Source organism: Kryptolebias marmoratus, linkage group LG1 (assembly GCF_001649575.2).
Source record: "Kryptolebias marmoratus isolate JLee-2015 linkage group LG1, ASM164957v2, whole genome shotgun sequence".
Taxonomy (NCBI): domain Eukaryota; kingdom Metazoa; phylum Chordata; class Actinopteri; order Cyprinodontiformes; family Rivulidae; genus Kryptolebias; species Kryptolebias marmoratus.
The window spans coordinates 13,394,095-13,417,572 of record NC_051430.1 but is presented as its reverse complement, the minus strand read 5'-3'; the positions used below and the strand labels follow the sequence as shown (position 1 = coordinate 13,417,572).

General features: G+C 44.2%; 3 protein-coding genes across 3 annotated transcripts; all 3 read left to right on the top strand.

The window, feature by feature from the left end:
• The first annotated feature begins 6 nt into the window (after positions 1-6).
• ppp2r2aa (protein phosphatase 2, regulatory subunit B, alpha a) lies at positions 7-8,907 on the top strand. Its single transcript, XM_017417169.2, has 10 exons — positions 7-177; positions 542-619; positions 1,488-1,585; positions 1,682-1,847; positions 1,994-2,106; positions 2,363-2,540; positions 3,202-3,366; positions 4,043-4,212; positions 4,331-4,422; positions 5,030-8,907. Exons 1-10 carry the CDS (start codon positions 171-173, stop codon positions 5,307-5,309), a joined length of 1,347 nt encoding a protein of 448 aa, XP_017272658.1. The 5' UTR covers positions 7-170; the 3' UTR covers positions 5,310-8,907.
• A 447-nt stretch (positions 8,908-9,354) lies between these two features.
• Positions 9,355-12,961, top strand: bnip3la (BCL2 interacting protein 3 like a). The gene is made up of 6 exons (XM_017417170.3): positions 9,355-9,485; positions 10,469-10,736; positions 10,807-10,888; positions 10,975-11,081; positions 11,194-11,343; positions 11,417-12,961. Exons 1-6 carry the CDS (start codon positions 9,395-9,397, stop codon positions 11,463-11,465), a joined length of 747 nt encoding a protein of 248 aa, XP_017272659.3. The 5' UTR covers positions 9,355-9,394; the 3' UTR covers positions 11,466-12,961.
• Positions 12,962-13,437: 476 nt separating this feature from the next.
• On the top strand, positions 13,438-22,001 carry dpysl2a (dihydropyrimidinase like 2a). Its single transcript, XM_017417168.3, has 14 exons — positions 13,438-14,260; positions 16,374-16,462; positions 16,590-16,774; positions 16,908-17,072; positions 17,254-17,315; positions 17,448-17,528; positions 17,620-17,688; positions 17,763-17,883; positions 17,965-18,121; positions 18,330-18,471; positions 18,589-18,759; positions 18,923-19,102; positions 19,188-19,386; positions 19,473-22,001. The coding sequence occupies exons 1-14, from the start codon at positions 14,219-14,221 to the stop codon at positions 19,562-19,564; spliced, it is 1,755 nt and encodes a 584-aa protein (XP_017272657.1). The 5' UTR covers positions 13,438-14,218; the 3' UTR covers positions 19,565-22,001.
• Positions 22,002-23,478: the final 1,477 nt, after the last annotated feature.

The window sequence follows — 23,478 nt, the reverse complement described above, 5'->3', positions numbered from 1 at the left end:
GGGGGGGGGGGGGTGTTACTCGCGAACAGCCCGCTTCGTTCCTCTCCTGCTCCTCGGACAGAAGCACCCCAGGCAGCCCAGCCCGACCCAAGTCACTCAGCACCCGACGGCTCCAGCCCCAGGGCCCGAACCTCCTGCAGCAGAGAGCCCGGCCCGAGTCCGACACCGTCATGGCAGGTAAAAACAAACCACCACGACGAGCCAGGCAGCTAATCTTAGTTGTCATATTTTTGCACGGACGTGATTTTATCACCCTCTGCTGTGGTGAACCAGCGCAGGCTAGCTAGCCAGCTAGGAGACACTTAGGATGAAAAAAACAAACCAATAAAGTCTCCGACAGACTGAAAGTGAGCACCACGCAAAGCAGACGCATTTAAACTCATTTCTGCCTCGGAGTTTATTCCCTCGAATACAATATGCAGTTTGTCGGCAGGCTCTTTCCCCAGCCCGGGAAGCTAACTCGGCTTGAGTCGAGCTAGCTTGTGGCTAATGAGAAGTTGACGGCGAGGAGGAACAACTCGGGGTTTGTGTTTCTGTGCAGGACCCGGCGGTGGGAGCAGCGATGTGCAGTGGTGCTTCTCACAGGTCAAAGGAGCCATGGATGATGATGTAGCTGAAGGTGAGTCGATAAACCTTGTCCTCAGTGAATCACGCCACTCTTTCCACCTTACATGCATTAGCTTGTGTTTGAGGTGTAGCGTTGCACCAAAGTTCAAAGAGTTACAAGGGAAACAAGTGGCTTCTTCAGTCCCATTTGCCTGCTTATTTGACCTGTATCCAACTATGGTCCTATATGACCCCTTGGCACGGTGTTTTCATAATTTCCCTCATCACACTGAGAGCGAAATCACAACACCAGAGTACTAAACTGTGTTTACAAGGTACACGGCTGCAGCATCGACGCGTAAGAAGCCCCGGAGAGATGTTTATGGTAAGCTTTGCCCCGAGAACGAGTACAAATGAGAGCCTGTTCTGGAGACTGGGTACGTGAGCCGTAAGGCCAACGGGGAAATAGTGCGAAGATCTGCTCCTTCGTGTCCGCCTCGTTTTGTTTTATTCAACAGATGGCTCGGAGTCTGGTGGTGTCAGGCGCTTTGTGTGAGCTGTCCGGACTGGAACCAGCTCCGAATAGTGCCTCTCTGTCAACGGAGATCGATTGTTGGGATCGCTCGTCTTTGGGAGGGGAAAAAAGTAAAAAAAACTAAAGCTCTGAACAGTCACAGATGGAAAGTCGTGTGTTTTTACAAAGCACACTTTGAGTTGCGCTGTTTTTGTTTTGTTTTTTTTTTGCTTTCGCCACGCTTCGCAAAGTTTTCTCGCTGGCAGGTGGACGTACTGAAGCAAGTGTGCCGTGGCTTTAAATGCAACATTTAACCAGGAAATGGTATCAAACTGGTGCACACAGACAGACACTACATCTTAAAATAGGAGCAAATTCCTAATTAGGTCCCATCAGGTCTTGTTAAATGACTGCACTGTGTTGACAGCTGACATCATATCAACGGTTGAATTCAATCACTCGGGGGAGCTGCTCGCCACCGGAGACAAGGGGGGTCGTGTAGTCATCTTCCAGCAGGAGCCAGAGGTATGTGGTCGACTGAAACGACGCGTCTGACTAAACGTGCACACATATTCCCGGCTTTTCACAGCTGCTGAGGTTTACGCTCCGTTTGTTGCCTAGAGTAAGAATCAGCCGCAGTGCAGAGGGGAGTACAACGTTTACAGCACCTTCCAGAGCCACGAGCCCGAGTTCGACTACCTGAAAAGTCTCGAGATCGAGGAGAAGATCAACAAGATCCGATGGTTACCTCAGAAAAATGCAGCGCAGTTCCTTCTGTCCACGAATGGTTGGTAAACCGCATTTGTGCCGTTTCCTTTTCTCTGATCTCTTCATTTTCATTTTCACCCGCCCGCTGTTGGAGTCGAACCCACGAGTGTGTGAAAACTCTTCCCCTATCAGAGACGACTGATCTCTGCTCTGTCTCGCCGGCAGATAAAACTATAAAGCTGTGGAAAATCAGTGAGCGTGACAAGAGACCAGAGGGCTACAATTTAAAGGAAGAAGATGGACGTTACAGAGACCCCAACACTGTCACGACTCTACGGGTGGGTATATGTAGGGGGAAAAAAATGCATTTAGCACTGACCCAGTAATGATTTGTAATTCCAGAAGAATTGTACCAGTTTCACTCGGCCCTGTAGGTTTAGTTGTTGCTTCTGATGGCTCAGATTAGTTTGGGAAGCACAAATCTATAATGACCAAAAAAGGGAATCCCGTGATTTGTGTAAGAGTAGGAATTATCATGTAAAAAAGCTGTAAGCGCCGTTATTGTCCTGACGCTTTTCCGCTCGCCGCCCCCAGGTGCCGGTGTTCAGGCCCATGGATCTGATGGTGGAGGCCAGCCCCAGACGAGTGTTTGCGAACGCTCACACCTACCATATTAACTCCATATCGGTCAACAGTGACCATGAGACCTATCTGTCTGCAGATGACCTGCGAATTAACCTTTGGCATTTGGAGATCACAGACCGCAGCTTCAGTATCCTTTTGTTAGCTAATTCCACATAGCAGACGTCACATTTACTTCATCACTTATATTTTAGCAGTCAGACTGTCTACTGCAAAGTAATAATAATAGTAATATATATATATATGGCAGTCTGCATTAATTTGTCTTTGAAACCCACTGCATGTTAAGATGAGTTGTTCTTGTTACATTAAGAAAAGCAGTAAATTACCTAAAACTATTGCTTTTATAGCAGGATATAAATCATGTTATTGCCTTTTTAAAAACTAAAAGTATTTGTGTTTTAAAAGCAGTCAAACCTAGAGTTTAAGAAGTGCACTCTTCTAACTCAAATCAATATGTCATACCTCACAACCACCACTAGATGTCACCAGACTAAAAGATTATTTCTGACTTCAACAGACAGTATCTTTAATAGCTTAATGATTTTTATTGTTCCTCATAGTTTCCTCCGCCTGTGTTCTGTGTTCTTTACTGGATGATTTATAAACGAGAACAAAAAAGCACTAATTTAGCGACAGCTCCTTCTGCATCTGTAATGTAGGAAAAAAGATTTGGTGCATTTTGTAAATTCACAGCGACTTTGTCAGAAAACGCTCCTGGCGGCTGGTTTGGTGGAGATGAGCTGCATTATAAAGAGGTGACAGATTTAGTCTTAACCCGAGTTCTCCAGATATCGTTGACATCAAACCGGCGAACATGGAGGAGCTGACAGAAGTGATCACCGCTGCAGAGTTCCATCCCTACCAGTGTAACACTTTTGTTTACAGCAGCAGTAAGGGAACCATCCGCCTGTGTGACATGAGGGCATCGGCGCTGTGCGACACGCACGCCAAAAGTACGTCCGTTTTGTTTCGGTTGTGCGTTTGCGGCCGTTACGGAGTTGACTGTAAAACCAGAACGACCGTGTGTTTCTTGTAGCGTGACTTTGCTTTGTTTATTTTTGCAGGAGCTTAAAACTTGTTCAGCTGATTAGTCGAGTCCCTAAAGACATGAAGGACTTGGTCTAAATTTTTAAATTAAATTGGCAAAAGTGGGTCGAGCTTCATGATTGGATACGGAGAGGGTTTTTATTAGAAAAAGGCGAACTGTATCAAAGGTTTTAGAACTTTTTTTCTTTATTTTATTCTTGAATTTACGTTTTCCTTCAGTGCTTTGTGCACTTTCACTGCAGTTACAGTACTTTAAAAAATGTATTTATTTTTTTAAATTTATGAATTTGTATACAGACAAAAAACAAATCTAAACTAAGACCTGGTTTAGTTTCACACCTGGTTTAGCTTGGCTTTTTATAGTTGTTCCATCCCTCATTTTCAATCCTCTTTTTTATTACTTGTATGACTGTTTACTTTAAAGTTAATAAATCATTAACAAAAGACACTGATGAACAGGTTCGTCTTACCAACTTTAAGGTCTATAATCTGTTGAACAGATATGTAAAAATGATCACTTCCTTATTGATTTGATTTGGCGCCGAGGCGATCTAATAACCCGCACCCGTTTTTTATTTTAAGTGTTCGAGGAGCCAGAAGATCCAAACAACCGTTCGTTCTTTTCTGAAATCATCTCCTCCATCTCTGACGTGAAGTTCAGCCACAGTGGACGCTACATGATGACGCGGGACTATCTGTCCGTCAAAATCTGGGACCTGAACATGGAAACGCGGCCAGTGGAAACGTATCAGGTCTGATAGCGTTGGTGTTTCGCAAATGATGGATCAAAAACCTTTCAAGGTGTTGATTCTGCTTTTAATCAACCTGCGCTCACAGTTCTTGTATATCCACATTTCTTTGTTCGAACAGGTGCACGAATACCTCAGGAGTAAGTTGTGCTCGCTCTATGAGAACGACTGCATCTTTGACAAGTTCGAGTGCTGCTGGAATGGGAATGACAGGTGAGTGCCTGGCGTTAGTTTTCGCATTAGTCCTGCCAACAGAAACGGCTTCGGCATACTCCATTTGAAGTCAAGAAGTCGGTTTGCGGTCACATGGTTGGGAGCCGTTCATTTTCACACATACCTTTCGTAGTCCATGAGATACTCAGCTCAGAGCTCCCAGGAAGCTCCAGCTTCCTCCTGCAGCGTTAAAACAGGTTTCTTCTCAACTCTCCTGTCCTTGGACAGAACTCTGCTTCCCTCACCCCGACCAGACGTGTTTATTAAACAGACTGAGACAGTCTCAGCCACGAAGAGCCGCCCGCGTCTCCACGCGGCCTTATTAAGTTTCTAAGTTTCGCTGGAACGGTCGTAAAGACGGCTGTATTTTCTAACAGCCTCCAGCTGCTTCTCAGCAGAGCAGCAGAAGCAAAATGGCGCAATTTTTGACGCGTAACCACGTATATGAGAGCCGACTTCTCACGGAGGATGCAAAGGCCTAATTAAGAATGTTCCCCTCATGCTTGTGGGAACAGTTCCCTAAATAAAACTTGAGATTAAAGTTGAGGCCAGTGTTCAAACAGCTGCTCACACACCTCCTGTTTTTATTCTCCCCTCCGCCCCTCAGTGTTGTGATGACCGGCTCCTACAACAACTTCTTCAGGATGTTTGACAGAGGCTACCGGCACGACGTGACCTTCGAGGCGTCGCGGGAAAACAGCAAGCCGCGGTCGGTCCTGAAGCCTCGCAAAGTGAGCACAGGTGGGAAGCGCAAAAAGGATGAGATCAGTGTAGACAGTCTGGACTTTAACAAGAAGATCCTCCACACTGCTTGGCATCCTCTGGACAACATCATCGCTGTGGCCACCACCAACAATCTGTACATATTCCAGGATAAGGTGAATTAGCGTTCGGTAACCACTCGGATCGCAGTTTTTAGCCCCGTTGCTCTCAAATCTAAATAAAAATAGCTGTCGGGGTTTATGGCCAAATCCCCAAATCTTGATTAAAAATATCTTTCTGAGTAAATGTCAAACGGTGGTCTCAGCTCAGCACACCCAGCCAGGCCATCATATGCGTTATTTTCCAGCGTCGGTTTCTTCCATTAGGAGCACTCCATTCACCGAGCTTCCATTCACATCCCAAACCAAAGGAAATATTACTTTGTGCCATAGTGACATGATTAATTCATCTGTTATAGCTACCAGTTAAGTTTTTGTAGCTATTATGTTTTACGAGTTTAAATAGGATATTCTTCCTGTTGTTTTTTTTTTTTGTTCTTGTGCCAACCTGAGACTTTAAACACACGCTGTCAACACTTCATGTTTGCCCTGTCATGTTGCCAAGTCCGCTCACAGCTTATTCTTTCCCCCCTCATCTTAAAGGTCTAACTGCGTTTCATCATCTTTAGCTCGTTCTCTGAATATCTTCTTAAACTGGCTTTACTACTAACGTTTGTATACAGTGTACAAATATTTCTTAGATGAGTTTTTTTTTTTTTACTTTAAAGCAGCTGGTGTTTTCTATTCATCTGTCTGCTGTAAGGTTTCCTTACTTGAAGTGAACCTGGATTACATTGTTGTAAACTTCATGTTGCCTTTGCATAAAACAGAATCTGTTTAGTTGTAATTGTTGCATCTAGAATACGCAATTATTCCAACATTTTCCCCCCTTTTTGTTTTTTGTCAGACATCATATTACCACTTTTGTTATTCTGTTTAAGCGACAGCATCGACACGAGCCACTTGTACTTTTTCGTCGCAAAGTCGTGGACACATATCTGTGGCGATGAGAAGCGCGTGATATTTGTTATACGCTCAGGACGGGGGGTGGTCATGAAATGAACTCTCATGTAGTGTCAGTTTTCTACTGTAACTGTGCTGCGGTTGTGTCAAACCTACAGTAAGGACCGGGAGGAGGTGAAAACACCCGCTCCCCGTTTCAGCTTGTTAAACACGGATTCTGACTGGCCCTTTTACCTTTTTACTCACACGGTTTTTGTTTCATCAGTCAGCTTCAGAAAAACACTCTTTTCACATCAACATCACTGAGTTTCATGTCTCTTTGCTGTCTTGTGTTTGTGCAGAAAAATACTGCAGCTCTTGAACTGCAAAAAAACTGTAAAAAGGAAAGAAAAAAAAATCATCCGTTTCCCCTTTTTTAGGCTTGTGTGTTGGGTAAGAAACCTAGTGGTATCTTTGTGATTTTTATCTCTTATTTCATTCAAACTGATAGGCTCTGAAAAGCTGATTACATACTGAATGAATGCACGTGCCTAAAGGTCTTCTCAAGTAACGGTAAAACATTTTTGTCGTCGAGAAGCAGCCGAGCTCGCCCCCGACGCGGAGCGCTCGGCTGCCGACTCGCCGACGGGAGGCACTGAATCGGAAGTCTGACACTGGATGCGACGTTTCGGTTTCTCAGGTGTCGTTTTGGGTGTCAAACGGTGGCCGGTCCTTTACACTGAACTCATTTAAGAGGTGTCCCTGGTCCAGCTGTCCCCTCCCTTGCACTCATGTGGACAAACCTTCCAAAGCTCAGGACAAACACTTGTATATGTGAAAAGGCCATAACGTGGCCCTCCTGTGGCTCCGTGGCTCTGTGGCATCCGAACCGAGTGCTGCTGCCAGCTTACTTTGGAAACAAGTTGCAGACGGGTTGCTTTAACATCTGGGTCTAGTTTTTTTTTTTTTTTGTCTTTTATACTTGTGATGTTTTATACTGTACCTGATTATTAAAAAAAGAAGAATATTCACTACAGTTGATTTATTTTTGTAAGAATTGAGGCAATAGGATTACAGTCGAATCACTGTAGTTTCTTTACCTGTTTGTGTCGGGCTGACTGCACAGAGGATTGTTGTGAAAGTCAGGTATTCCTTTGCTTTATTTTTTGTTTTTTTCCTGGTGGTTATTTCTGTTTAAAAAAAAAAAATTAGATTTATTGTTTTTGTGGCATCAGTGGAGTGTAATTTTTTTTTTTTTTATTTGGCGTGGGATGTCCAAAGAAAAGTATTTCAGGTAATAGTAACTTCTAAAACGATAAAACACTATTACTGTATTTTTGCCATTACTTAGAGAGTTCAGGAACAGATTTAGAGTCTATATGGATCGTAAAGTCTTTTACTTTTTACTTTATTTTATTTTTCATGTGCCATCATTTTGCTGAATGAACAATTTTGTTGTCTGTGAAAGACGAGGCCCTCTGCGTGAATAAACCTTTTCAAAGAGATGTATCGTTAAAGTTGTTCATCTTTTCGAAGCCTGTCAGCTCAGTTGGCAGAGGGATGGTTTATTTTTTTTCTTCTTTAGAACAAGGACACGTTTCGTCTCTCCTGTCACGTGCGGCACTCCTTGACAGACTTGTTTTTTAACAAGGAGTAGCACTTTGTGTGCAGGTTATTGTTTTCGTAAAACGCTGCCGCCTGTTTAAGCTAACTCCGTGTTGTTGCCTCTCCTGGATCACTGTCATGTCTTACAAGAACACCGGATGGAATTTAACCATCGCGTTTTCTATGAAAAGCCCAAACCTATTGCCATGAAGATGTATTCATAGCAAACAGCTTGATTTATAGCACAATTAAGCCTTTTAAATGTAAATGTAAATGTGGTAAATGTGCCACTCCAAATAAAACAACCTGTTTCAGTTTGATGATGTTTAATCTACTGTCACGTTTCAGTCTCTCAGGGCTCTGGGTTGTGTCTTTTAGTAATAATACGTTTTCTTTTGTGTGTGTGTGTATGTGTGGGTGTGTGTGAGACCTTTATTTTTCGATGTAAGGTCAGTCATGTTGGTGTCAAAGATGTATGAACCTTTGTAATTTAAAAAGAGATGACGTTCTAGTAAAAATAACAGTGCATAGTAATACATCCAAACTTTTAATGAAGCGTCGAGCAATATATAGACTGGTGTTAATTTTAAACAACAACAAAAATCACGTTCTCAGTTTCCCCTCACTTTTGTTTTCGTACATGAGCTGCTTTTCAAGGCTGCAGTGTGAGCCGCAAAGATGTTCACGAGTACCCCGTTGCCTTTCTTACAGCATTAATAAAAAATTTTAAAAAAAGAGACGGATAATCAAGTTCTAAATCTTTCTGGCATGCCAGACAGGAGACTGCTCAGGGGGATTTTCTGCTGCTGCGAAACCTAAAACCTTACACCTTCAAGAAGGCAAAATCAGACTCATTTACAGGTAGACCATACTTAAGTTTTCTTTATCAAGCGGCTTCAATATGTAGGCCCATCGGTGACTACGCGAGTACAGGAAATGGATGAACGGAGTTTCCAGCGTTAAATACATGGGGGTTAAAAACAAAATGCACTTTTTTTTTTTTTGTGAATTTTGTTATTTCTTTTTTTCTTCTTGTGTTGTTTCAAGGGGCACTTGAACAGAAACTGTTAAGCGTTCTGGTGATCTGTCGGGGAATAACTACTACACACGTGTACATTGTACAACAATGTTTGTCAAAGGAAATTTAAATAAAGTTAATAAAAAGTTTTCAAACCAATTCTAATTTATGCGAGTATGATGTCTCATTGTAATATTTTTGTTGCTGTCTGAACACAGTTTTCTTGCCTGGACAACCCTGGGATTAGAACCAGCTTTAGAAATTGATTTGCTGCTCATAATATATTTAAAACTCATACTACTCTGCACAAATCACTACTTTTGGAAATGCCTTTCCCTCAAAGTAAGTTGTGAAGTCATGCAAGCCAGCAGTTATTTTAGGACTAAGTGATAAGAGCAAACAGGGGCCAGCATTATAACTATAATCAGGCCCAAAAACCTCAAAAATAACAGAAGACAATCAAAGTTTTATAACACAACTCACCAAAAACATCCAATATACTTACCCCGTGTGTGGTTTTGCTAACACTTGCGGAACATTGTGTTAAATGTTCCTATTGTTTGCGAAATAAAAGGCAACTTCTAAAATAAATTTCTTGGAAAGAGAAAATGCCCATCACTGGTTGTTTGTTGTGTCGTCTCTGCGCATGCGCACATCCATATTGAACGTTAGAACTGTTGTCAACATGTCCACCGCTTCAGCTCCTCAAAACAATAACGAAGAGCCTGGGCTTCAAGGTACGTCGTGTCAGCAGCTAGCATATGCGCCAGGTTACTGATAGAACATTAATAATGCTCTGTAATAATGGTGCCATGGCTCCAATTATTGTACTAAACGTTTTATTAAAAAGTTGAACTGGAGATGGAATTTCCTCTTCTGGTCAGGGGTGGGGATTATATTGTTTTACGTCACCGGAAGGCAACCAATCGCGTCGCGGTAAATGTTTGATTGACGCTTCAACAGCCAATCACGCTTAAGCGTCTGGGTTGGTCGCGCTTTAGCCAAAATGAAAACAAGTTTGGGACAAAAGGCGATGTAAATTTAATAGTTTTCCGCCATTGTGGGATTGTTTCATCAGACTGTGCAAATATGTGGCGTTTGAGTTGCATTTAATGTAGAGTATTTACCTCTTGGTTCGAAGGGCCATGAAATGCCTTTGTAAGTGTCTGCCAGTGCCTAGAAAGTAAACAAACAAGTGCCTGCGGTGTAGCTTTACAGAATATCAAATTCTCCTTTTCGCCTCGACTGGCTAAGCCTTTGAGCATTAAATCAATAAGTTGGGAGGAAAGGTGGGAAAGCTTGGTGTGACACAGGGCAGCTGAACAGCGACATGTCTGGGCAGACTGGCTCTCATAGCACGCCAGACTTATGCAAGACCCACAGAGAGCAGGGATGGTAAACTGGGCATCCAGGTTATTACCCCTCCTCAAACCACGGGAATTACATTTTATTGACAGCGTGGTCGAAACAAAGAAAGGGGCCTCTCTTGGCTGTCACAAGGTTCACAATCTATTTTCATAAGCTCTGCAGGCTTTTAGGAGATTACATAACTTTGTTTGTGGGCCAGTGGCACAAAAACATCCATGCTGTCATGGATGGACAGTGTAGGTCTGTCCTTTTACCTTGAAAGTCATGAAATCGTCCCATTAGGTTTTTTTTTTTCTTAAATGGAAACCTAATTTCTCCTTTTTCTGGCGTCTTTGTGATTACTGTTGCCAAGGCTCCTGGGTAGAGCTGGAGCTGAATGGGAACACAGAGGCGCAGGGTAGTCAGGCCGACCTGCTAACGGCACCTGCTGCAGACCAGACAAATGCAAATGCGGGCGTGAGTCAAACCCTCCAGGCCCTGGACGTGGCTGAAAGTGACGACACCCTGATCGGAGGGCTGGAGCACGTGCCGTCGTCCTCCTCTATCCACAATGGAGACATGGAAAAGATCCTCCTGGACGCGCAGCACGAGTCCAGCCCGAGTAACTCCTCCTGTGATAGGTAAAGGCCTTTAATGAGTGTTCTGTAAAGCTTTGACAAGAGTGGATCGCTAACCCTGACATGCTGACAGTCCTCACAGGCCTCCCAGTCCCGAGCAGGATGAAGGACAGATAACATTTGATGTAGAGATGTCCAGCCCAAGAGACAGTCAGGTACAGATGCCTCTTCATACCTTTTTGTTTTCAAACGTTGTAGCCTCTCTATGTTTTATCTGATCTCATTGCCTTTGTGTTTTCAGTCAGAGGAAGACAGCGCAGAGAAGGACAGGGAGGACGACATCTTGATGAACAAAGAAGTAGACTGGGTCGCCGACTGGTCCAGCAGACCTGAAAACGTTCCGCCAAAGTAAGGAGGCAGCCACCGCCACAAAATCGTTCAAGATATAGTCTTCAGTTGTGCACCGAGACACCAAAAAACAACCGAATAAATAAACTGGTTGTGTGCTTACTCTTTTCAGGGAGTTCCACTTTCGGCACCCGCGGCGCTCAGGGTCCCTGAGCATGAGAAAGAGTGGAGTCATGAAGAAAGGCGGCGTCTTCTCTGCTGAATTCCTCAAAGTTTTCATCCCTTCCCTGCTCATCTCGCACATCCTGGCTCTTGGCCTCGGGTAAGGCGAAACCGTTCTCCGCTTTATGTAGTCACCTTTGCCCGTCTTTATCGGCTGGATGAATTTTTTTCAGGGTGTACATCGGTAAGAGAATTGCCGCCGCCTCCACCAGCTCCTACTGAACCCAAAGCTGAAGCAGTGCCTGGATGTCCTCCTGCCTCCACGCCTAACATCCCACCTCCCGTAGTCACCCCCTCGCTGTCTGCATCTGTCGTACGCCCACACGTCGCCTCCAATCAGCATTAACTGGTGTCACATTGTAGATGTAGTCGTACTCATTATGTGCTTGCACTCCATCAGGTTTTGACACGGGGGGCCGTATTCTTGTACATTCAGTCGCCGGCCACGGGGACTCGATGGCAGGTAGTTTTGAGCTAAAGTTTATTTCTGTGTCTTGATGTTAACGTGTCACAGATCTTGCCTTTTTTTTCTTTCTTTTTCTCCCTCACTGAGCTGCAGCTCTCCTCTGGAGTTTAAGAAAGGCTGAAAGTATGAACCAATATTTTTGCGCTATAACTACAGCACCAACTATTTGACTCTTTTGAACAAAAAGAGACATGTTTTTGTTGTTCCAGCTTATTGTCGTTAACATTTAAGACGCAATAAATTGCCGTTAGAGCTGAGTAATGCTGCACACTAGGACCAGTTTGAACATTTTGGAGGGTGGAAGTTGTATCATGTTGATCCCAGAGGGTTTCTATTAATAAAAAAGCTTTATTTTAAGAAAGTTGGAAAGCTTAAACAATCCATCATCTAGCTGAAACCTTTTACTCTAAACTTATTGGGGTAATTTATGATAGTGGAACTTAGAGCTGAAGGCAATATACCAGGCCATATGCTATGTTTATGTACTTTTTTTTCCTCCTACATATCCTGTTGTTATACACAAAAAAGGAAACAGCAGTAGCAAAGTGCCAAATTTTATCTCTCACCGCCGCACATTGGTGATTTAACTTAGGCCTGTTTGTTTGTTCTTTCATGTTTAGGTATTTAAAAAAAAAAAAGTAGATGTGAAGAATAATTTAAGCTGTGATCCGCCCCGTGTAACGGACGCCTCTCGACGTTGTAGAATTTGTTATTACAGCGGTGTTAATGCATATTGTACCTTGATGCTCTGTGGCAGTGCAAAGTCACGTGTTTTTGCTGTTGTTCGGTGGCAGAAATCACCGCCACCGATGAGAGTATTTCCGGGGCTTCTCTTAAAAGTTTTGTCTGACTCTAATGTAGATTTCACTGTACAATAATATCACATGTTAAAGGTAAACCGTGCGGGTGTGTCTGCGAAACATCCAGCTTATAACAATGGAAATCATTTCTCGAGGAAAATGCATGTCTTTCTGTATATTAATGCTGCTTGCATAACTCCTTTGAAGGTGTTTGTAGATAAACTGCATTCTAATCATATATATATATATATATATATATATATAAAGGCTATTATATGCAGCGTTGGCAATTTCAGTTTGAAATCCCCCACAAATCAAGGCTTTAAGGTGTGATCTAACTCATATTTGTTTTATTTGGTCCTCACAGGCTTATAGTATGTACAGCTAATTGAATACAGAGCGTTTTGGAATTGAAATAAAGTTTGTACTGTACACTCTGGCTGAAATCTTCAGATAGATCTCCATTATCTTCTTACTTTAAAACAGATGGTGCTGTGGGCATCTGCGCGTGCTGACAGCTGACAGTTTGAATAAAGTGTACAAAAAACCACAAAAATCCTCGCGTTCCACGTTGAACAATTAAAATGAATAATACAAGTTTGAAAGAAAATGCATAGTGCTTAGTGTATGCAGGTTTTTCAGAATAAAAGAAATACATATTTACACAAATAGTTCTCAATTTATTTTCCATTGCTGTCAGGGGAAAAAAAAACATTCCGGGTTTGATACCCTTATTTATTCATACAAGGATTGCCAAGAACAATACTTTTGTTTTTATTCTCATGTTTTAGTGTGTCTACATATGCAAATGCTGCTTTGTGCTTTTTAATAACAGTTGAGAGCAAAAAAACAACAAAGACGGAAGAAACAACAGATAAATATGATACAATTCTCATTATTACACAAAGAAGAGAGGATGATTTTAATCTTATTTACAGTATTTGCCCTTGGGTTCCCTTTAATGCTGCATTTTAGTCTTTAAACTGCGTAATTATAGTCCCCTATTTGTCCTCAGACTAACAGACAGCTTTCCTTGTTCATTTACATTAAAGTGTAGTCAGTGGTAGAGAATGTGCAAAGGTCTAATGACATAAGAAAGAGAAAAATAAACATTATATCTCTGTAAACATCAACAAAGCAGGAAATAATGCAAACCAGAAAACCTGCTCAAGGTATTTCACCCAGGTTCAAGTAGGGCAGACCAGCCATATTGTAAGTTGAATTGCCTAATGACAAAGATGGTAAGTAATATTTTAGGATATTAACATTTTTAATATAAAAAAACATTTAAAGAGATGTGTTGATGGTTGCTGCTCCTGCTGGCCTGACAGGCTCCTGAACGTCACATCAGAAGAAACATAGATCTGTCGATGAGCAGGGCGGGGCAGTGCGCATGCGCCGTCCCTCTTTGTGGGCCCCCTGTCTCCTTCTTGATCGTTGTCCGGGTCTCCGGGGACTCTGTTCCGTCCTTAAATCCGGGGGACAGCGCTTTTTCAGGCGGGGACGCAGCCTCTCGTTTAGCTCCACGCAGTGAAAGCACGTCTTGCCGTCGTTGGAAGCTGACAGGAACCCACCCGCGCTCAGCCGCCAGAGCATCCATTCATCCTTTCATTAGCTCGCGCTAGCCGAGAGGCAGAGAGGAAGAGGAGGAGGAGGAGGAGGAGGAGGAGGGGTGGGGCGCCCCGCCGTTGTCAGAGGGAGCTTCAAAAATGTCTGGTTACCAAGGAAAGAAGAACATCCCACGGATTACAGTGAGTATCGACTCATTGTGGGGGGTTCTGTCCCTCGCTGGTGGGTGTTATGAAACAGCGGCGCGCGCGCCAGGGTCGGACCGAAGCGCTACCTTCGGTTAGCCGCCGTTATCTTTTCATTCAGCACTTCCGCTCCAGGTGCTAACAACAACAAAAAGGGACAAACAGCAATTATATCCAGTAGCAAGCTCTTACACTACCCACCATCAAGAGCTTCGGTGTTCTTTAAAACCCACCTGTAACACCTCCTGGGGCCGGGTTGCTCCTCTCAGTTTTCCCATTAGCATCCTCACCTTTGGGTGTAGTTGTTGAAAACCGACTTCCTGTCACCCTCCAGCTTCCAGCAAGTGACATCTACTTTTACCTTTGCCTGCTCTCCTCGCCGCCTCCATCTGAGCTTGTTTTGACAGGGCTAATACAGAAATGTCCCCCTGATTAGGGCTGTTAATTAGTCCTGAATGCACCTGATCATGTCATGCATCTTGGCTCTTGAACAGCAGTGCATGAGGTTGGGGGTGTGTTGACACCTCCAAGTAAAACCAGGTTTGTGAAGTGGGTCGCCGGAGTAGAGCCACCTCCTTAGGCCTCTCATCAGAGCCTAAGAGCCTGGTTTGACACAGAGCCATTCAGGTGGGTTGTCAGGTCACCTGCCGGTTAAATCAGGGTTGGACACATGCAGCCCGGACCCCCCTGGGCCTTTAGACTGTCATCCTCAGTCCCTGTTATTGGTCCAGAACAAAAAGACACAGAGTTCAGCCTCCGATCAGCTTCGTGTCATGTCCCTAAAGCAGGATTCTGCTGCATCGTGTTTTTATTTCCTTCACAAGCACGTTGGCCTCGTGTGTAAAAACTCTCACAGCTTCTTTTCTAACAAATGTATTCGTCTTTCCAACAGTGCTCTCACTTTATGACATACTCACGCGTTATGAACGGGAGGTGGGGTTGAGTATATCTCCTCTTTTGTTTTTGTTTGTTTTTCAAATTATTTTTGTTTGTTTTTCTTATTCTGGAAAGCCTCTTCTCATAATGCACAGAAGTTTTTTTAAAAAAGTACGACAGAAGTTGAAAAGCACTTCCCACTAAAATTTTATAAATATATATTTTTTAAAGCATATTTGGCAAAAACTTAAAAGCAGCTGTCCCGAAGAAAAGATCTGTGTTACACGTCTGTTGTATTAATTGTGTTCTTTCAACAATGTGCACCGGTTAAACTCATGTATTTTTATGTTTTTGCTTTTTTTTTAACAGCTCCCGCTTCCATTTACAGTCCAGCCTGCCCTGCTTTGACCCTTGAAACCCTTACATACGTTCAGCTCGTGGCAATCTGCTTACTTTAAAAGACTGGAGACCGCCGAATTAATCCCAACACGGTGCTGCACATGTAGTGCAAGTCGTGCTGCGGGATGTCGGTCTCTTAGCTGTTAAACTTCAGCCGATCACGCCGTAAACGCTTTAGTTTCCGTGACCCACTTGCGGCGGGCCCCGGGGTTCGTGCCAGCGCAGCTATGACTTGTGCCCCTTATCTTCCACGCCTGTCCACCCTTTGTGAGCAATAAGAAATAAATAAATAAATAACCCAGAGTATTTCTTGTTGTGAGGCTTTCGGCATACATGTTTGGCGCTCATTAGCTCTCGCTGCCTTCCTCGGAGGTCGCAAAAAGTCTGCGGTGGAAGTAGGCCATCCCGGTACGCTGTCGTTTCTTCTCGTTCAGGGGGATCTAATTGTGCCACTTTAGACTCAGTGCTTTTACGTAAGAGTTTTAATCAAAACCCGCTTCCCTTTCAAGTTTTACGAGCGATGAACCGTGCAGAGCAATCCTAATTATTGCTTTCATAAGATGAGACATGGAATAGATTAATGAGCAGTTTGGTAATCTTTCGACATTTATCCTAAGTGGTTGTTTCCTGCCACGATAGAAAGGATGTAGAGGGTTTCTCAACAAACTGGAAAATACACAAATAAGTCGCAGATGTCAAAGCTGTTTTTATGTAGAAATCAAGATCATTTCAAAATAAATTGTATGTACCGTTTAGGTATAAAACAGGCACTTGAACATTTGCTAAAAGAAAATACTTTTGTTCTTTAACAAACAATGTTTAAATCATTTTTCAGAGTGACCGTCTCCTCATCAAAGGAGCGAAGATGGTAAACGATGATCAGTCCTTCATGGCAGATATCTACATGGAAGATGGAGTCATCAAGTAAGTCCTGCTCGAAGATGAACAGTGCTGTGTTTCTTTTATCCTCCTTTTTTTTTCAGATCTTTTCCTGCGATCACGTTTCCGTCATTCGTTTATCTGCGCACGTCACGTCTCTGTTTCCCTTCAGGCAAATCGGAGACAACCTCATCGTTCCCGGTGGAGTGAAGATCATCGAGGCTCATGGGCGAATGGTGATGCCCGGGGGGATCGACGTGCACACCCGGTTCCAGATGCCCGACCGAGGCATGGTGGCAGCGGACGACTTCTACCAGGGCACCCGGGCTGCTCTGGCTGGGGGCACCACCATGATCAGTCAGTTACGCACCGCTCGTGCTTAACGTGTTGCTGCCGTTACTGCGTTGCAGATGTGCATGCAGTAGAGCGTATGATTTAATTCAGCAGGGGGGGGAAACAAAAACCTAATTTGTTGTTTTATATTCTGTAGTTGATCATGTGGTGCCGGAGCCCGGCGTCGGCCTGGTTGCTGCCTTTAAACAGTGGAGGGAGTGGGCTGACGGCAAGTCCTGCTGTGACTATTCTTTGCACGTGGACGTCATCGAGTGGCACAGAGGCATGCAGGAGGACATGGAGGCGCTGGTGAAGGATCACGGTACGTGGGCAGCTCTGTCTCAAACTTCTGCTGGTCTCTCTGAACGCGCACGAGGAAGCAATAAAAAAAAAATCACATTTATTTCCTTTTTTAATCTTACTTTTCTCCTTTTTGTTCTGGGTTTTTCCCCCACCTTTGCTTCCATCTTTTGGCATTTTTCTCATAAGTTTTCTGTCTTCAGGTGTCAACTCTTTCCTGGTCTATTTGGCTTATAAGGATGTTTTCCAACTTTCTGACTCTCAGGTACGCTTGGCTTGCGCTCAGCTTCAGTGGGATCTTTGCTGATTTGTTTGTCGCAGGCTCCGCGGCTGTTAGCTGTCCTCGGTGCAGACGCCTGACCTGCCAGCTGACTGAAGCGTGTCTCTGTTCTTGCAGATCTATGAGGTGTTCAGTGTCATCAGAGACCTTGGCGCCATCGCGCAGGTGCACGCTGAGAATGGAGACATTGTTGCAGAGGTGAGGGGGAAGAAAAACCTACGGATTTGGGTTTGAGTCGTAAGGAGTCGTTTCTGGTTGATGCTGTAATTCTCTTGTGCGGGTGTTTTAGGAGCAGAAACGTATCTTAGAGCTGGGGATCACTGGGCCTGAAGGCCACGTGCTGAGCCGTCCAGAGGAGGTAACCCGTCCCGTACTGCTCATCAATGAGCGTCAATGTGTGACCTCTGTCCTAAAGTCTGTCTTCGTCTGCAGGTGGAGGCCGAGGCAGTCAACCGCTCCATCACCATAGCCAATCAGACCAACTGCCCGCTCTACGTTACGAAGGTGATGAGCAAGAGCGCGGCTGACGTCATCGCTCTTGCTAGGAAAAAGGGTAAGCGAAGAAACTTCTCCGCTGTCAGCGCTGTGGGTATTTTTGGTTTGCGCCTGACACCGGCTTGTCTGCCTCCTGTAGGTGCGGTGGTTTACGGAGAGCCCATATCTGCCAGCTTGGGCACAGATGGTACCCATTACTGGAGTAAGAACTGGGCCAAGGCAGCAGCCTTTGTCACCTCTCCACCGCTCAGCCCTGATCCCACCACCCCCGACTACCTCAGCTCTCTGCTGTCATGGTAGGCAGTCTGGTGCCGAGACCTAAAGATAGCTGGAACACAAAAACACGACATCCGCTGCTGCATTTCATAGTTACCCAGCTGAATCTCCCTTTGTAACCACACGCATTATAAAATCCCCTTTAAAAACCTATAAATCAGGTATAACATGTAACGTAGAAATGTTTTTTTTTTTTTTTTCACAAGTGTAATTGTCTTTTGTATGTAGTGGGGACCTGCAGGTGACTGGTAGCGCTCACTGCACTTTCCATACTTCTCAGCGTGCAGTAGGCAAAGATAACTTCACCGTGATCCCAGAGGGCACCAACGGCACTGAGGAGAGGATGTCCCTAATCTGGGACAAATGTGTGGTGAGCTTTATATGACCGAGCTTCAACGCTGTGCAAAATTTTACCACCTGCCTTTAAACTTTTTGCTTGTTAATCTACTGTTGTGTAAGTTTTTCTTCGCCTCTCCCGTCCTCATAGGTGACAGGAAAGATGGATGAGAACCAGTTTGTGGCAGTAACCAGCACAAACGCAGCCAAGATATTCAACCTGTACCCCCGCAAAGGCCGCATCGCCGTCGGGTCCGACGCTGACCTCGTGTTGTGGGACCCAGACATGACCAAGATCATCTCCGCTAAGAGCCACAACCTGGTCAGATGGATACCTTCACCTGTCTCGATTCTCACCCCGCAATGTTTTTATCATTTACTGCGTGTGTCTCATTCACACTGAAGGAGTATTCTAATTCATGCCAGTGTTTGCACTGTTGCAATTAGAAAAAGTAGCTGATTAAGCCTGTTCTCCTCCCCACCAGGCTGTTGAGTATAACATCTTTGAGGGGACAGAGGTGCGTGGAGGTCCTCTGGTGGTGATCAGCCAGGGCAAGATTGTGTTGGAAGACGGCACCCTTCACACTATGGAAGGCTGTGGGCGCTACATCAGCCGTAAGCCCTTCCCCGATCAAGTGTACAAGAGGATAAAGGCTCGCAGCAGGGTGGGGGTTTTATTTCCTGTAGATGCACATCATACTGTAGGGAAGTGCACAGCTTGTAGTCTGATGAATCGAACTGTCCGTTCAGCTCACGGAGCTGCGAGGAGTCCCCAGGGGCCAGTACGACGGGCCGGTGTGTGAGGTGACTGTGACGCCCAAGGTAATGTCCACAGTTTCCTCAGGGAAGACCTCCCCCTCGAAGCAGCAGCAGCAGCAGCAGCAGCAGCAGCAGCAGTTCACGCACCAGCCGGTGCGCAACCTTCACCAGTCCGGCTTCAGTCTGTCCGGTGAGTGAGCGGACGAGCTCCTTTTGTTTATAGCAGCCGGGTGTGTCGTACAGCTTTCAGATGTTTACTGTACTTTCATTTTTAAGGGGCCCAAATTGATGACAATGTACCTCGTCGCACCACCCAACGCATAGTGGCGCCCCCTGGTGGGAAGGCCAACATCACCAGCCTCGGCTAAGCCCCTTGGCGAACCGAGCCGGGGTGCAGGGAGGCGCTGGACCAGAGGGTCACAGTTACTAATGTCACGTCACGTCTCCCACCAACTCTGCACCCCTCACTTTTCACTTTTTATTTACACACTACCACCACGTCACCTCATGCAAAAAAAAAAAGGAAACAAAGCACTACTTCATTTTTCCTACCATATTCCAGTTTAAAGGAAGGATTAAGTGAATTTAAGCTGCATTTTCACTGTTTTAACATTCAGTTTCATTTGTTTACATTGTTCTTGTTGTTGTTGTTGTTTTTAGGTTTTGCTGTACATGTTTTCAAACAGATCAGAATGCTGGATGAGGACCCATCGGGAACGGCAACAGCTTTTCGTTTTGCCACGTTTATTTTTCCGTCCATTTGCCCCGACGGTTGTCTTACTCAGAAACCTTTACTAAAACACGACCGTCCAGAGGGGGGCGTCCACATCCAGATATAACAAAGGTGTCATGATTTAAGTCCACACCTTAACTATAGTGAGAACAATCGTGCCAAACAGGATGATGGGATCATTTTCAGAAGGGATTACCGTATTTTCCGGACTACAAGCTAAAATTAGGGGAGAATCCGGTTTTGTTCATACATTAGCTGCACCGGACTAAAAGCCGCAGGGGTCAGGAAAGAGATGGCTGTTTGGGAACACATCTCTTTTCTTAACATTTTGAAAAACAAGTTACCGGTACATATTTGCATAACTTTTTACGTATATGTACAATTACCGGTAATTAAAAGTACGAAACATGTACTGTGCTGTTTAAACGAGTAACAAACGTACTGTGTGACAATAACCTGCAGCACACCAGAAAAATATAATCGGCCTACCTTTTGGGCTAAGGTGCAGTAACACGGCTTTAACAAGAAGTTAAAGTTCTTCCTGCGTGCTAATCACACGATCACACGCCCGGGCAAAGCAGTGCTGTACAACAGCGGAACAAACCAAAAACAAATCCTCTTACGATATCACAAAAATCATGAAAAATCCATTGAAAAGCCGCACCGGACTACAAGCCGCAGGCTTCAGAGCTTGTGCAAAAAGTAGCGGCTTATAGTCCGGAAATTACTGTAGATGAAATGGTAAAAAAAACCCAACAAAAAACATAAAAATCTGGATTGTGTGGTGATTTAGCGTCACTGTTTCCAAAGACCTGCTGCAGGTCGTGTTCTTGACCTGGATCGTCTTTAAAGCTGCTGCGGGTAACTTGATCTGTTTTAGACCAGAAGATAAAACCATTGATTACAGAAAGCTGAGAGCATCTTGAGTAAATTGATGGCAGAATATCGTCGTCTTCGGTGTTCCACCAGTTTTAGATTTGATTTGGAGCTTGCAGTATTTTATGTTTTGTATTGTTTATCCTCAGCAGAGCAGTTCCCCCATGTCTTCCTTTTATGTTACAGTTGCACTTTCTTCTCCCATTTTTAAAAAAGAAAATAGAAATGGACGGTTTGTTTCCTGCAGTCGTTTTGTTTTAAAGCGCTGACGGCGCTGGGAGGAAAAAGGAGAGGTTGTTTCAGGGTGAAGCCACTCGCTGAACGGGGCTCTCACGTGACATTGTTGTTGAAGAAACGTGGTGTTTTATTTATTTATTTTTTTCCCCCTTGTGTTTTCCGAAGGGTTGTCAGGGCAACAAGCTTCCCACAGTCAGACCAGCGTATGTCATTTTTAGCAAACAGTTTCTTCCTTTTTTTTCTTTTCTCGACCTGGTGCTATCCGACCTTTGCTGCACACGAGCAGACGACGTCCACAGGCGGTCGCTCTGTGTTTGTGGCAGCTGGGGTCGAGTCGCCGTTTACCCCGTTTAGACTCGTCGTTTTGCACCTGTAACAATCCGAATAGTAAACGTGCACGTGAGGTCGCTGCTTTGTGCCGGACGTTGTTTTCGTACGTTTAAGGGTGTGTGTTGAACCATTCGCCTGCCTGTTCTGTAACATATCGACGGCACGCTGTATCTGTGAAGGCTCGCTAAAAGAGGCGGAGGGACGATCTTTGAGACCTGATGAAAACCTTTTCCCGTACGTGTGAGGAGCAGCTCACAGCGTGCTGATGCCGTGTCCACTGTTCTTGGTGTTGGTGTTGTGAATGAACCTACCAGATCCCGCGATCTTCCTCTTTCCGGAGCCACCGAACCCCCCTGGATTATTTCTCGTCATTGCCTTGTCGTGTGTAGGATTTGTATGCAGATCTTTAATTGTGAAGTGATTAACACTGGGGGAACTTTCTTCGGAAGTGGTTGTTGAGTTGTGACGTCAAGCACGCTGATGTTTGCCCTCGTTCACTAAACTGTGATATTCTTGCTCGTGTGTGTTTTCTAAGATACCAGAGTCTGAAAGGGAATCATCCATCCTGTCAGCTGTTCACCTTCTCTGTGTTGACTTCAGTGGATTAAATTAATAAACATGTAACTTGTGTTGCTGGCTCTTTTTTTTTTCATTCAGACTCACCTTTGTTCCTGATGTAGTAAGAAGGATAAGTGACACTCAGACATCAACCCTTGTTTACTGTGGTGAGGATATTTATTGATTCTCAGACTGATATGAACTCAGAAACCTGTTTGGAGAAAATGCAGTTTCTGTCCCGTTTAATTCAACTTTTCTGTTGCTTTCAGGATTAAAATCAGTCAAAGAGAACAGAAGATTTATTTTGTTTGCGAGTTTTTTCCACCACTTTCTTCAGTAAGGAGTTGGATAAGTTTGAAAGGGAAGTATTTCACACAGTTACTTGAACCTAAAAACAGTAGATCAGATCTTTTGAGGTGGGGTTCAGTGGAAAGGTTATGAACAGTTAATATCTTACCTGTTATAGATAGCTCTTTGAACGACCTCAGAAGAAAAAGAGTTTAATAGGCCAGAGGCCGCGGACCGGTACCGGTCCGTGGGACATCTGGTACCATGCCGCACAGAAAGAATAATTAACTTACAGTATTTTTATTTTCAGAGTCTGAACGGTATTTATTTTGAAAACTGGCCTGATTCTCTCCACTACATCCGTCTCTGACTCACTCTTGATGTGTGTCAAAACGCTTATCTAGGTCACGTGAGCCGTTACCACTAAAAACAAACCCACAAGCAGCAAAATGAGTAAAAAACATATAAGGCTTCTCTGGAAGCCTTATATGGGACCGTCTGGTTACTGAGAAACAGGCTCAGGGCTCCACTGATTCAGCGTTATGGTAAGTTGGATTCTTTGTGCTCTTTATATTTGTGGTGTATCTTACTTTAAAAGGCATGTTTAAACATCACAGTATTGACCAGAGAACATCAGGGGGAGGAGAGGCTGTTATTCATGTTTATAACGCAGTACCAGGACGCAGCTAACAAAGCTGCGAGGACACGTTGGATTTACGTTTATTATGTTTTATAAAATTCCCCCATTTTCATGCCGGTCGTATCATTTTATTTTGTTGTATTCATCCGCCACACCTTTAAAGGCCGGTCCGTGAAAATACTGTCTGATAATGAATCGATCCGTGGAGCTAAAAAGGTTGGGGACCGCTGGTGCAGACGATTCGTGCAGTTCTGATGCACCAACTGAGAGCGCTCTGCACCAATCAGAGGTAGACTGTTTATTTCTTTCTTTACCGCACAGAAATCTTTGCAAACTGGCTGCAGTTCTTTAAGATATTCACAAGTCATCTGTGCATAGATACAGTAATTCTTGAAGGTATCGTTGATGTTGTGAACTCTGATGCTGACAATCTGCAAATGTCTTTGCCTTGTTGAAGCATATTTTCCAATTACAGGTGCTGGTCATAAAATTAGAATATCATGAAAAAGTAGATTGATTTCAGTAATTCCATTTAAAAAGTGAAACTTGTATATTATATTCATACATTACATACAAACTCATATATTTCAAATGTTTATTTCGTTTAATTTTGATGATTA